Here is a 13,913-nt window from a genome sequence, read left to right as displayed (position 1 = left end):
AGACCTTAATAGGAGCCAATGTGGTTGAAATAATAAACTAGTTATTGGTGTAGTATTTTGTTCTTGCACTTGCAACCTACTATCAATTATCCTTTGGAAAATCCACCTGGGGCTCATCTATGTTTAACCTTCTCAATGTAAAGTATTTGAAACAGGCACAGAACAAATGTGTTGCCAAGGTCACTTTAGGTTGTTTGACTATTTTAGTCTCAAAAGACTTTCTGAATGTTGCTGTGTACTTCAAACACTGAATTACAAATATCACCCGATAAAACTGAAATTTAAACAAGGTCAGCTCATAGTGCCACGTTTAAATAACGTATTTTATATATCATTACATCACCTTTTCAAAGTTTAGATGATCTAGACTAAAATCACTTCCAAATAGTGTAAATGTAAAAAATAAAAAGGCAGGTCTATCAAAAAATCTAATAGAATAATACACAAATAGCGAAATATGAAAAATGTGTTGTTATTATTATTATTATGTTTTTAAGCGTCTAAAACCTTTGGGGGTAACGTGATGACGTAGCAGGGGTTGCTGGACCAATCGGAGCGCAGGGGAGGGCGATGTGCGCGCTGTAAACAAACAGAGCCGCCATTACGCTGTTGTTCACCCCTGACAGAACATTGCAAAGTTCGCCCTGCTCCGGGTTTTACAACAAATACGACCAATTTTTCAGGTAAACATTTGTCAGTGTGTGAACTTGTAACTCTGCCTGATAATTAGATGCATTTGTGAGAGTTGTTATTCAGTGTGGGAGGTGGAAAAGTGTTGAAATGAGCGGAGAGATGGCTGTTGGGATGAGGACAGAATGAACTGGAAGCGAAGTTGAATAAAAGAAAGATTTGCTAAAATGACAAGTACAAATCATTCACATACAACAGTGAGGTGAACACAAGGTTGTGTTACAGCTTTAATAAACGCAGATAATTCTGTATGTAACTAACTAACTAGCAAACCCAATAATCAAATGTACTTTATCAAAAATACTTTTCAGTGGATTATTGTGTACCACCTCTCGGTAATCCCCTGTACTGCTGCACCATGTTGAACATTTATGCGTTATGTGATACGGCTGTTAAAAGTCCTATTTCACGCACAATTGACTCTTGTGAGCTCTAAGGTGTGTTATAATGCTCTTACCTCATCAAAAACATACCTGGAGTTGGATTTTGTTTCTTTCAACCATTCATGAGTAATCCTTTTATTATTAGTCTGTAACATCTCCAAAGCTCAAAACACTCTATTCCACCTTGTGATGTCATGAAGTGTTAGTTTTCAAGTTAACTGCTCTTTTTTACCTTTTAGTTCAGCAGACATTGGCAATTCCAGAGCCGAAATGATCCAAATGATTCTAGTGAAGGTGTATGTGTATAAAAACACAGTGGAGCACTTCCTGTATTACCGCATGACATCACAAGGTGGAACAGAGTGTTTAACGTTTGAAAGAAGAACTCAGCTTAAATATACAGGGTTTGTGTATTTGTGTGAATGAAACAAATCACAACTCCAGTATGTTTGTGATGAGGAAACAGCATTACAACATAGATCAGAAAGTTGCATAATATGAGCCCTTTAAGAACTGCGATATTTAAATAACTGCGCTATTTTAATATACATTTTAGCTCAATAATTTCAATTTTAGCAATACAAAAGAATTACATACTTTAATTTACTAGTAAAACTCTGAAAATAAAACTTTAACAGAGACAAAACCAGGACTACAACATTATTAAAAAATACAATTTTGGCCCTTTTATTTATAGGGCCCAAATTTAAAGATATGGGTCTTACCATAGGTTTTAGAGTCACTAGGGTTCTCAAAAGTATGGAAAATTAGATACTAATCTAAACTATGTAGTATTGATACTAAAAAAATAATTACATAGAACAGAAATGAACCTTTCCTGAATGTATTTTGACTGATCTTGAGCTGTATCAGAACAAGTATAAGACACACAGAGTAGTATACGCCCATGGACCACTGAGGGATTACACAGATATACGGCCACATGGGAATATGGGACTACAGGTGGAAATTAGTATTTATGCTATAACCTGGCACCAGACATCTTTCCTGTTTTCTAAGGTCAATGTAATGTTGTGCACTGTCCCTGTTCAAATAAAAGCATACCATACCATACCATACCATACCATATAAAAGAGAGTACTACCATTTAATGTGGAAAATCACATTCTATTGTCTAAAGAAAGATTTTTTAAAATTATCATTGTGATAAAGGAATCAGTATCAGTATATGTGCTAATGCTTATTTGTTTTGTTAGTTTTTGTTTGTATTTTGAACAGGGCACCCATGATAAAGAGAGTCCAAGTGCTCTCATCGGGTTCCCCAACTAAAACTATTGAGGATCAAATGTATTCCTTACTATCGAAATCAAGTTTTATTTAAAAAAATGCATCATTACAACACTAATGGTATTGTTTCTAAACCTCAAGACTCCAGGGATATTTCCTGCAGTGTGAATATAAAGATTTTTTTTAAATTAAACTGGATGAGCAGTTCTACTTCTGTTCTACTTAAAGTATGTGGTTGCCGTGGTCTCCAGGAGTGGACTGTGTCTGGACAGCTGAGGACACAGTGGCACCTCTCTGAGCCACAAAGACATGCGTCAGCATAGAGACAGGTGGACAGGCCCTTTGCTTTAACATGCTGCAGTGAGTCTTTAAAAGAATCTCAGCTGTTTCCAAGCTCCGGGTCAAAGGCTGAACACACAGACCAGAGGCAGGATGTCTTGAGAGAGAGAGAGTAGTGTTAGAATGATACTAAAATTTCAAACTCTATTTTGATACTGAGGCATAAACTTGATACTCAATACCAATTTGAATACCATGATAATAAAAAATACAAACTCTTTATTTACAATGGTGTTACCTGTCTCTTTATTTATAAACAATAGAATGTCTTATATCTGTGTGATCCCTCAGTGTCCAGGTAGATTCCATAGTGGTCCATGGGTGTATACTAGTCTATGTGTCTTATACTTGTTCTGATACAGCTCAAGATCATTCTAAAGGTATTCAGGAAAGGTTAATTTCTGTCCTGTGAATGTGACTTTTGAGTATCAATACCATAGACTGGATAAAGAAGTGGACGTCACCCACAGCGTTCCTCTCCAATCAAATGAAGCTCATCGAGGCTAGCAGTTATAGGGGGCACTTTGGAGCTGAGTTCCATATTTGGAATTCTAGCCACAAGTATCATAGCAACTAAAGAGCTAATCCGGAGCAAGACTGTTGAAAGTAACGCCCCTTTCCGCCCTCACCGCTGGTTTAGCAGGGAGTGGACTCATAGCAGTGCTGTCAGTCGAACCTACTGCTAATGCTAGCCAGAGCAGAGAGAGAGAAGGCACCGGATTTGTCTGTTATTAATGTTCATATATTGATTTATAGACACAATTGCAAAATAAAAATACCAGGATCATGTAGAGCAGGTCAATATGAACCTTTTAAGAACAAAAAGATGAGCCTGACAGCACCAGTTACAGAGAGAGGGGTGACTGTTCTTCAATAGAGAGTGAATTGTAGCCAGAGTTGATGCTCATGCTCAGTTTTTATTTGGAACGCGGCGGCTAGCGGGTTAGTTTGTCCATTTATATATACAGTCTATGATCAATACCTGCTCACATGAGTGTCTAGTTTCAATACTAGTTTTAGTATCGATCAGTATCAAATTTTCAATACTTTTGACAACGCTACCTTTTTTGAATGATACATTTAAAAAGTCTGTACAACGTTTTACTAGAAAAAATATAGCAAATAATAATGATATTTTAAAGATGGCACTACTTTTTATGGAAATTCAACACTATTTTAAACAGTAAAACCAATGAAAAAAGAAAGGTATACCAAACCAAGTGATACTGGACTCTTTATTGATCGATGAATGGATGCTAGATTCTGTTTGGTTGTCAGGTGAGGATGACGATCAGTAACCGCATGCCTCTGGGAGAACAGCTGATTCTGGAGGTGGAGGAGAACCCTTTTGCTGAGTACATGTGGATGGAAAACGAAGAGGAGTTTGACAGACAGGTGTAACCTCTGCTCCATCTGACTCTCTCATCTGCATCCTTTGCTCCTTTAACCCTCTCCTCTGCTCCTCTGACTCTCTCATCTGCATCCTCTTCTCCTCTGAATCCTATGCTTCTCTGTCTCCTCTGCTCCTCTCGTCTGAATCCTCTGCTCCTCTGACCCTCTTGTCTGCATCATCTGCTCCTCTGACCTTCTCATCTGAATCCTATGCTTCTCTGTCTCCTCTGCTCCTCTGATGCTCTCGTCTGAATCCTCTGCTCCTCTGATCCTCTCCTCTACATCCTCTGCTCATCTGACCTTCTCCTCTGCATCCTTTGCTTCTCTGACCCTCTCCTGGTTGGGCCTGGTTCATTCCTGTGTCACATGTGTTGCAGGTGGAGGAGGAGTTGTGGGAGCAGGACTTTATTGAGTCCTGTTTTAACCAGATGCTGGAGGAGGAGCAGTGGGAGTGGTTCATTCCATCCAGAGACCTGCCCCAGGACAGTGCCCCCTACAGCCTGATAGAGAGCTGCACCCAAACAGAGGGCTACCTCAGCACCCCCTATTCTTCAGACATTGTGGTGAGACACGTTCCTGTTATCGTTAGCTGTTATGACAGCTGCCCTGGGACAGACTGACAGAAGTGAGGCTGCCAATCTGCACCATTGGCCCCTCTGACCTCCACCAACACTTACACCATGTTCATACTAGGCAATATCAGTGAAATGTTACTTTTGTCAGTGGTGCCCCTAACACCTGGTATTCCAAACAGTCTCTTATCCAAGTACTAACCAGGCCCAGCCCTGATTAGCCTCTGAGATATGATGAGATCAGACTATGTCAAGGAGGTCTGGCCTGTTAATATGTATTTTACAATTAAATAGTTTGTCTCTGTACTTATTGGGACTATTCACATGGATCAAATGATCTACTACATTCCAAAAAATGACTTTGACCCAGACCCCTAATTAAATAATGGAGCAAATAATTGAGATTTTAGGTTGATCTATTTAAAATACATGAATGAAACATTTAAATAGAAAAGACAAAATGACATATTATATTCATGTAGGGCCAACATTTCAATTCTGTGGCCTTGGTCAGGCCTGGATCAGTTCCACTTTAATCTGTGCTTAGTCCTCTATTACTCTTGATTAAGATCTGGGTAGACCCAACCTAAGAGTATCCACTCACATCTCGTTCTGTCCTCAGTTCCAGTCCAGTCTGAACCCCAATGCTAAAGAGTTCACCCCGGGCATCCAGAGCCACATCATGTGACCCTCACCGCCTGACTCCAGAGTGACCAGAGACCTGGGGTAGGACTCTAGAGTGGACATTGCCATGGTTACCCACAGTCACTCAGCTTATGCTCGGCAGCCATCTTGTGACCTCTGACAGGGAACTTCACTTCATTTTTTGTATTTCTGATTTTTACTATCGTCTGTCCTTCCCATTCTAATAGGGAAAAATCATGAAGGAATTGTCATGTAAAGAATAGCCAGTAATTGGATGAACACACTTTAGATCTCACACACTGTCATTTAAATGTCAGTTAGGGTTGGGCAAATATTCACAAAAGTAAATAGACCTAAATTGTACCATTTTATTCAATTTAAAACAGTATTTTGGGAAATTGGCTCTGCGCAGCGGCAAATGTCTAGCTCACTGAAAAAAAAAAAAAGTATATTTAAAGATCAGGAGGGACAAGTTAAACATTTTACAAATGGGCTGAATACTGGTATGTCCCTGGAGGACACTTCTGAGTCAAAAATTTGCATTAACATTAATCTTAATACTAATTTTAACTTTCATAATAAATATTAAAATAAAGCCACTAACTGAAGTACACTACATATAAAAAATATTGTGTAGTCTTTACTTTAAACTGTATCAAGTTTTGGTTTTTATTTTACATTTCAGATAAAACTTAGAATTAGCTTTAAGACGCAGTGAACTAGCCTGCACCCGCCATAGGTTTGTTTCATTTTATTCTAAGCTTCTTTTTTTCCTTTAATTTTAATCAGCTTCATGTTTTTTTTATCCATGTTCTACACAACATTCAGTATATTTTGACATTTCCTTCTTGGTTTTAGTTGTTTTCAATCTCAAGATGGCGTCCGTAGTTAGGACAGGACAGGTTGCTATGTCCACTCTAGTGTTGTGTTTGGTTTCTGTCCTGTTCTTCGGAGTATGGATGCGCTTTGCCAAAGTCCTGCTTGAGTTCTGTTTGTGTTTGAGACTCTAGGCCACTCAACGGTTCTACTGCTGTTTTTATCGTATTATTACAATGTTACAATAATTCAGAACATGTTTAAGACAAGACTTTTTAATAGAGAATTTCCATTGGTTTGAAAATGCCTTCTTTGAAATGTGCCCAATTTAGCTGATTTTTGTCCTGGTTTAGATCTAGTTAAGACCTTAGTTCAGTCCTGTGTCAGTCTTGGTTTAGTCCAACTTAGTCTTTGCTAAGAACTGGTTTTATCCCATTTTATGCCTTAAGTTATTAGACTAAAATCCTCTTGTATTAAACTTGGTCTGAAGTGGCCTGTTCATCCAAAAGGTGGCACTAGAGTCCTGTTCTGTTTGCACTGTTTCTGAAGTCTGTTAGAATTTTACACAAAGCACTGAAAAAAAAAACTTTAAAAAGTTATAAAAGTGAAAAATCGATGTAAAAATATATTTTTTCTTAAGATATTTCAAATAAATGTTTATGAACAAAATGCACTTGGAATTATTTACTTTTTATTTCAAACATCTAGTCCCGGTCTAGTCCCGAGAATCCTAGAATTATTTAGTTCCTGTTTTTACTGGTGCAAATGTGGCTCATCTATAACCAGGATTTTTTCTGTGTAGCTGAGCAAAGTCAGCTTTTCCCTAGTATACAGTCCCTGACGAAAGTCTTGTCGCTTATCCATTTTGTAGAAACAAAAGCTTATAACTTGACTTTAAATTAATCGATTGGTTTTAGAAATGTCTCATATGAAAGCTAAAACCCTCCCAAATTATGCTTAATATACTAAAATTTGCTTCACTGAAGAAAGATTGATCATTTAATGAACACAGAAAGGTCAGATTTTGGCAAGGCAAAAGTCTTGTCACCTTGTCATATGATGCACCCAATCCTAGATTACAGCCTCACCTGTGATCAGTTACTGATCAATCAATTAGTGGGTGTGCATAAAAAGAACCCCAGCACACCAGACCTTCACATCAACTGCAACTTGACCTCTGACAACATGCCTAAGATCCACCCTGAGACCAAAGCGTTAATTATCAAGAGGCTGAAGACCAGATCCATTGCTGAGGTGGCTGAAACCTTCAATGTGTCTCCGCGTCAAGTACAAAGAATAAGAAAAAGATCTGAAAAGACTGGAGATGTTTTTGACAAGCCCAGGTCCGGCAGACCCAGCAAGACAACTGCTCGGGAGGACCGTTTGTTGATTCGAAAATCCAAGGCCAGCCCCTTTTCCACTGCAGCAGAGCTCCACCAGGCCTGGTCACCTCAAGTCCCTGTGTCAACCAGAACAGGTTGTAAAATTCCGTCTCGAAATGGCCTCCATGGTCGAATCAGTGCACAGAAACCAGCACAAAACAAAAGGCAATTAAAAAAACATGTGGCATTTGCCAAGGCCCACAGCCTGCTAAAAGGATGGACACTGGAAAAGTGGCAGAAGGTGGATTTCTCAGATGAATCCTCGGTTGAATTACATCACAGCTGCCGCAAATATTGCAGGAGACCTACTGGAGCCCGCATGGATCCAAGATTCACCCAGAAAACAGTCAAGTATGGTGGCGGAAAAATCATGGTCTGGGGTTACATCCAGTATGGGGGTGTGCGAGACATTTGCAGGGTGGAAGGCAATATCAATAACCTAAAATATCAATAAGTATTAGCTACCTCTTACATTCCCAACCATAAAAGGGGTCAAATTTTGCAGCAGGATTGTGCTCCATCGCATACTTCTATCTCTACATCAAAGTTCCTCAAGGCGAAGACGATCAAGGTGCTCCAGAACTGGCCAGCCCAGTCACCAGACAGTATATTGAGCATAATTTGGGAGGGTTTTAGCTTCCATATGACACATTTCTAAGACCAATCGATTAATTTAAAGTCAGGTTATAAGCTTTTGTTTCTACAAAATGGATAAGCGACAAGACTTTTGTCAGGGACTGTAGATATAGTGTATAAGCAACTCTTGTGGTAGAAATGAGACCATGTACCATCTGCATCGAAATGTATTTTTATTGTCCAGGAATCAGGAAGTGCACCGTTAGCATGCTAGATATTAGCATTACCATGAGGGGAAAACTTTGCTCTGGTCTGAAAGTTGTGAAAATCGCTTATAAACTCATCGTGGTGAATAATCAGAATGCTCAGAATGCATAAGGTAAGTGAGGAATAACTTTGGACCACTGCAAACCTTGTTCTGTTTATTACATTTTTATAATGGGAAAATTTGGTACAGCCCCTTTAAGTCTTGGATTAGTTCTTGTTAGGTCTTTGTTTTAGTACTAATTAAGTCCAGGTTTAGTTCTGGATTTTAGTCCTGGTTCAGTTAAAGTTTCAGTTCTGGTATGATCCTCAACTTGGGCCTGGTTTAGTCTTTATTTTAGCCCCAGTTTGGTCCATGTCATAGCGTTCCCTGTTTGACCCTGTGAAAGAGCGCCCTCCTCTGGTCAGGACTGAGCGTCTCACAGCTCTGGAGCAGGTTGCTAAGGATGAGGGTCTGCTGAACGCTGGAGGACTTGACCCACACTCGACCATTTAGACCCAGGACCATCTCTGAGGGGAAGAGCCCGGAAAGGTCAGCCATGAGCTCACTGCCTGGAGCCAGGAGTCTGCAACACACAAAACCACAGACCAGTCAGAGAGCAGTGTGATGAAGAAGTAACTAGGAACAAAACGGAGCGATATCTGCGAGGCAACAGCCAATCAGAGAACACTGTTGGACAAACATATGTGAGGCATTGGTCGAGACACAAAACTAGTTCGAAAGACCGTGTCTCATTTCTCCTTCCTCGCTTCCTTCTCCTTGATTCCTCTCCTCGATCGTGTAGGAAATGGGTGAAGAAGTCTTGGCCACAGAAGAGACACAGAGAGGAGCAGAGCAGAGGAGCAGACGAGAGAGGAGCAGGGGAGCAGAAGAGGGGAGAGGGGCAGAGGAGGAGCGAGGAGCAGAGGAGAGGAGAGGAAAGGAGAGGAGCAGAGGAGAGGGGAGCAGAGGAGAGGGGAGCAGAGGAGAGGGGAGCAGAGGAGAGGGGAGCAGAGGAGGGAGGAGCAGAGGAGGGAGGAGAAGAGGAGGAGAGAAAGAAGCGGAACAGAGGAGAGAGGAGCAGAGGAGGAGAGAGGAGCAGAAGAGAGGAGCAGAGGAGAGAGGAGAAGAGGAGGAGAGGAGAGAGGAGCAGAGGAGAGAGAAACAGAGGAGAAAGAAGCAGAAGAGAGAGGAGCAGAGGAGAGGGGAGCAGAGGAGAGGGGAGCAGAGGAGAGGGGAGCAGAGGAGGAGAGAGGAGCAGAGGAGAGGGGAGCAGAGGAGGAGAGAGGAGCAGAAGAGAGGGGAGCAGAGGAGGAGAGAGGAGCAGAAGAGAGGGGAGCAGAGGAGGGAGGAGAAGAGGAGGAGAGAAAGAAGCGGAACAGAGGAGAGAGGAGCAGAGGAGGAGAGAGGAGCAGAAGAGAGGAGCAGAGGAGAGAGGAGAAGAGGAGGAGAGGAGAGAGGAGCAGAGGAGAGAGAAACAGAGGAGAAAGAAGCAGAAGAGAGAGGAGCTGAGACATGAGCTGAGGGTCAATGGACCAAGGCATCATTTCTGACCAAAAAGGACCCTATGGTGAGGAGGAAATAGTGTGATGTCTGTCCAAAAGTGTTCACTAATTGGCTGTTGCTAGGCCCGTTATGATGATTGCTATATCAACTAACAGCTCAGTATAAAAATTTGGCCGAGCTGTCGCCCCAGGAGTTTTTGCTCGTCTGGCCCCTAGTCTCCTCCTGCTCCAGCTGCATAAGACAATTAAACAATGCAGAACAAGCAAGCAGCGACCAATCAGAGCTGTACGGTACCAGAAAAAACAAACGGTGACCAATCAGAGAGCACAAGAGAACATAAAGCTAAAGAAAAAGAGGTCCATATTCCACCATTTTCTGATCTATGTTATAATGTTGTTTCCTCATCACAAATCTGGAGTTGTGTTTTGTTTCATTCACACATATTTAATACACAAACCCTGCATATTTAGGCTGAGTTCTTCTCTCAAACAGTAAACACTCTGTTCCACCTTGTGATGTCATGTGATAATAGAGGAAGTGCTCCATGGTGTTTTCCATACAGCTTTACTAGAATCCTTTGGATAATTTCACTCTAGAATTGAAAATCTCTACTGGACAAAAACTTGAAAACTACCGCTTCATGACATCACAAGGTGGAACAGAGCATTTTGAGCTTTGGAAATGTAGACAGGCTAATAGTACAGGAATACTCATATGTGTGAATGAAACAAAACACATCTCCAGGTCTGTTTTTGAGGACGTAACAACATTCTAACATGGTTTAAAGCTCACAAGAGCTGCGTAATATGGGACCTTTAACACTGAACAATGGCTCTATAAATAAAACAGAGTGTAAGAAATAGTGAGTTTCTGTTCATTCATAACAGTATATCTTCATCTATAGTGTGTTGTTCTAAAGGAGTGGTAGGATTTTTCAGTATAATGTACATTTTATTTAGAAAATCTGTCTCACCTTCGCACTAGTCCCAGAGACACTTTGACCATGAGTCCTCCGGAGCCAAACACCCCGAGTCCATTAGCACGTCCGGCCCCATCTATGCACACCAGCTCAGGCTCCATGTCTTTATTAGCCACTAAGAACTGAGCATAAACCAGATCTCCAACCTGAAACCACAGAACACGAGTGAACCAGAGCTAAACCGGGCACTGAACCGGGCACCAAGCTTATTCAGAGAAAGAGCTGGATTAGTCCATCCTAGTGGTTAGGGACACCTATCCAGGATAAATCTGAGTTTAGCGAGCTTTATCATGGGACAGGATCAACACATCAAACCAGATCAGGTCTATAACAGGTCTAAATGAGGACCAAAGCTGGGCTAAACTGGAAATAAAACCAGTCTAAACCAAGACTGAAGTAGGTCTAAACCAAAATTTAAGTAGGTCTAAATCATGATTAAATCAAGTCTAAAGCAGGTCTAAACCAGCACTAAAGCAAATGTAGACCAGGTGTAAGGTTTATCTAATCCAGGATTAAACCAGGTCTAAAATGGGACTAAACCAGCACAAAGTCAGGACTAAATGAGGACTAAAGTAGGTCTAAATCAGAATTAAAGCAAATCAAAACCAGGACTAAATCTGGACTAAAGCAGGTCTAACTCCCCCCTACCTGCACGTTGGGCCTGTTCCTCTTGGTGGCACCCTCGAAGGACAGGTAGGACAGAGAGGCCAACTCGCTCGCGCCTACGTCCACTTTAAACACATCTCCAGACTTGGCTGTGACGATGCCGATCACACATTCTCCCTTCGCCGGGACGTACTGAAACAGAGGACACGATATGGACACGGCGACAGTACTAACAAACTGTAGTACTACTAGGACAGGTACTGTACTGCAGACAAGTACTGCAGGACAAAGAAGAACGATACAACAATAAAATACTTGTTAAACTCTGAAACTAGGGTTAGGGTTCCTACTACTCCCACTTACTATAGTATAATCCTGATAGTAATTTCAAGGTGCACTATGTAACTTTTCTGGAGGAGGGTTAGACACTTCCTTGACTCCATGGCAATGACATTCCTTGCCTAGAATGTTCCACAATATAGCACGTTTTACGTTTCAGAAATACAATGAAAAACATGCATTCTTCAGCCATTCACACACCAATGTATGCAGACACTGGGAGAGGGGGGTTAAGTGTCCAAGGACACATTTGTGGGAGCTGGAATCACAATTCCAACCTGTGGATCAGTGGATCTGACCACTCAACTGATGATGTTTATGTTGAGAGCGGGATTCAAACCGCCAACCTTCAGATCAGAGGATAAGCACTCTACAAACTGAACTACTATTGTGAGCAGGGCCTCTCCACAGATCTGGCTTGGCCTGGAGGCATCTGTCTCTATAGAAAAAGATAAGTTTTGTGCTATACCGTGAAACATTCGAGAAAAAGCAATAATGGAGGGAGTGTCCTCGACCTGGAAAGTGAAACAGTGCATCTTTAAGTACCAATTTTGCAAAATAATAGTAAAAACCGTATTGAAAAAGTATTATGTTTACAAAAATACAAAAGAGCAAAGAAAACCGGGCAGAATAAAAAGTAAGTACTGCCATTCTGTTAGTAACTACCTCCTAACTATTGGCTCTTCTGCAACTGATACAAAGAGGGCGACTTCCTCTGTCTTATTATGGTCACGTCTCTGTTTCCAGACCAATGTACCACATATTACTGCTGCTGGATCAGCGGCTCTCACCCTCTTGCTGTGGGACTGGACCCAGAACACGTTGGGGGCCTTGTGGCGCAGGAGTCCGCCGACACACACCAGCACCCGGTCCCCGCTCCTCCGCAGCCCCGGTCCACACACAGCGGTGTCTCTGCGCGCTGTAGCCGACAGAGAGAGCGTTTCTTCGGCCTCGCAGAAGAACTGGTCCCCCGGGAGCAGCACCTGTCCCACTTTCTCCTTCAGAGCGGATATCATCTCCACGCGGGGCAGTGCATCGAGACACTGTATACACCGAAGCTCCGCGGGTCTGTGCGTCTGTGTCCGCGCGCACCACGTGCCGGGAGCATCTGTGCAGAGAGGCGCACTACCGCCCCCGTCTGGACGGAGAGCGGTACTGCACGTACATACACAAGACCAGGCAGCGCAGAAAACATGTCAATAAACTAAATAATCAAAAATTATACCAAGAGGATGTCGGGAACCAAGACTAAACACGGACTATACCAGGTAAAACTGAATTAAACCCAGACTGAAAAGAACAAACTGCTATAGCTACTTTGTGACAGCAGGTGGCGCTGAAGGACTGTTTATATTACACAGCTGTCCTCCGTTAGTGCAGCGGGTCGAGCCCCCCAAAAGAACCATGCAACCGACCCAGGATCCCTCTGCAAAATGAAATGGACTTGTATTCAATCTCTGTTTTATTATTTCTATTGTTTTATCTGACATAATTTGACTAAAATATATCGCCATCATTAATAATAAATCATATTAAACAGAATTTTAAAACGATATCTTCTAAGTTCTCTTGTAACATCCAGCTCAGATAAGACAAGGCAAGTTTATTTGTGTAGCACAATTTGTAAACAAGGTAATTCAAAGTGCTTTACAGAAAAAGAAAGACATTAAAATCACAACACAACAATTTAAAACATAAATAATCATCATTAAAAGAGAAGAGTGCAGAACAATAATAATAATAAAAAAACAAAAACCTTTCAGTCATATGCACAGCTAAACAGAACCGTTTTGAGCCTGGATTTAAACATTGTCAAAGTAGAGGCCTGTCTCATGACCCCCACAGGGAACCACCACTGTAGTCCCTATGCTCTCCAAACAAAGGACATGGACAGAGCTGCAGCAAACAACCTGATGATGTTCACATTTGTATTAAATTATGAAATAGATGTTGGATGAACTTATTAGGCTATCAAATCGGTTCAACTTATTTTATTATTATATTTCTATAGCACATTTAAAACAATTTGAGCTGACAAAAGTGCTTCACATTAAAAAAAAAAACCAAAAAACAAAACAAAAAACAGATATACAGATGACACAATACATAGAAAAAGATCAATAAAACACCTGTATATCCTGTCTAGCTAGCGTTAAATGCCAGGGAGAAGAGGTGGGTTGTCAGTCTAGTTTTAAA

General features: G+C 41.4%; 2 protein-coding genes across 2 annotated transcripts; one reads left to right on the top strand and one right to left on the bottom strand.

Moving 5' to 3' along the window:
* The first annotated feature begins 569 nt into the window (after positions 1 to 569).
* On the top strand, positions 570 to 6,754 carry LOC117371425 (polyadenylate-binding protein-interacting protein 2-like). Its single transcript, XM_033967110.2, has 4 exons — positions 570 to 683; positions 3,939 to 4,055; positions 4,430 to 4,615; positions 5,247 to 6,754. The coding sequence occupies exons 2-4, from the start codon at positions 3,945 to 3,947 to the stop codon at positions 5,310 to 5,312; spliced, it is 363 nt and encodes a 120-aa protein (XP_033823001.1). The 5' UTR covers positions 570 to 683; positions 3,939 to 3,944; the 3' UTR covers positions 5,313 to 6,754.
* A 1,506-nt stretch (positions 6,755 to 8,260) lies between these two features.
* On the bottom strand, positions 8,261 to 12,808 carry exosc3 (exosome component 3). Its single transcript, XM_033967108.2, has 4 exons — positions 12,509 to 12,808; positions 11,421 to 11,570; positions 10,767 to 10,918; positions 8,261 to 8,873 (listed from the first exon to the last, which is right to left on the bottom strand). Exons 1-4 carry the CDS (start codon positions 12,731 to 12,733, stop codon positions 8,666 to 8,668), a joined length of 735 nt encoding a protein of 244 aa, XP_033822999.1. The 5' UTR covers positions 12,734 to 12,808; the 3' UTR covers positions 8,261 to 8,665.
* Between the last annotated feature and the right edge of the window lie 1,105 nt (positions 12,809 to 13,913).

This window comes from Periophthalmus magnuspinnatus, chromosome 5 (genome assembly GCF_009829125.3).
Source record: "Periophthalmus magnuspinnatus isolate fPerMag1 chromosome 5, fPerMag1.2.pri, whole genome shotgun sequence".
In the NCBI taxonomy this organism is placed as follows: Eukaryota; Metazoa; Chordata; class Actinopteri; order Gobiiformes; family Gobiidae; genus Periophthalmus; species Periophthalmus magnuspinnatus.
The sequence above is the reverse complement of the archived record's forward strand: the minus strand, read 5'-3'. Positions and strand labels throughout refer to the sequence as shown.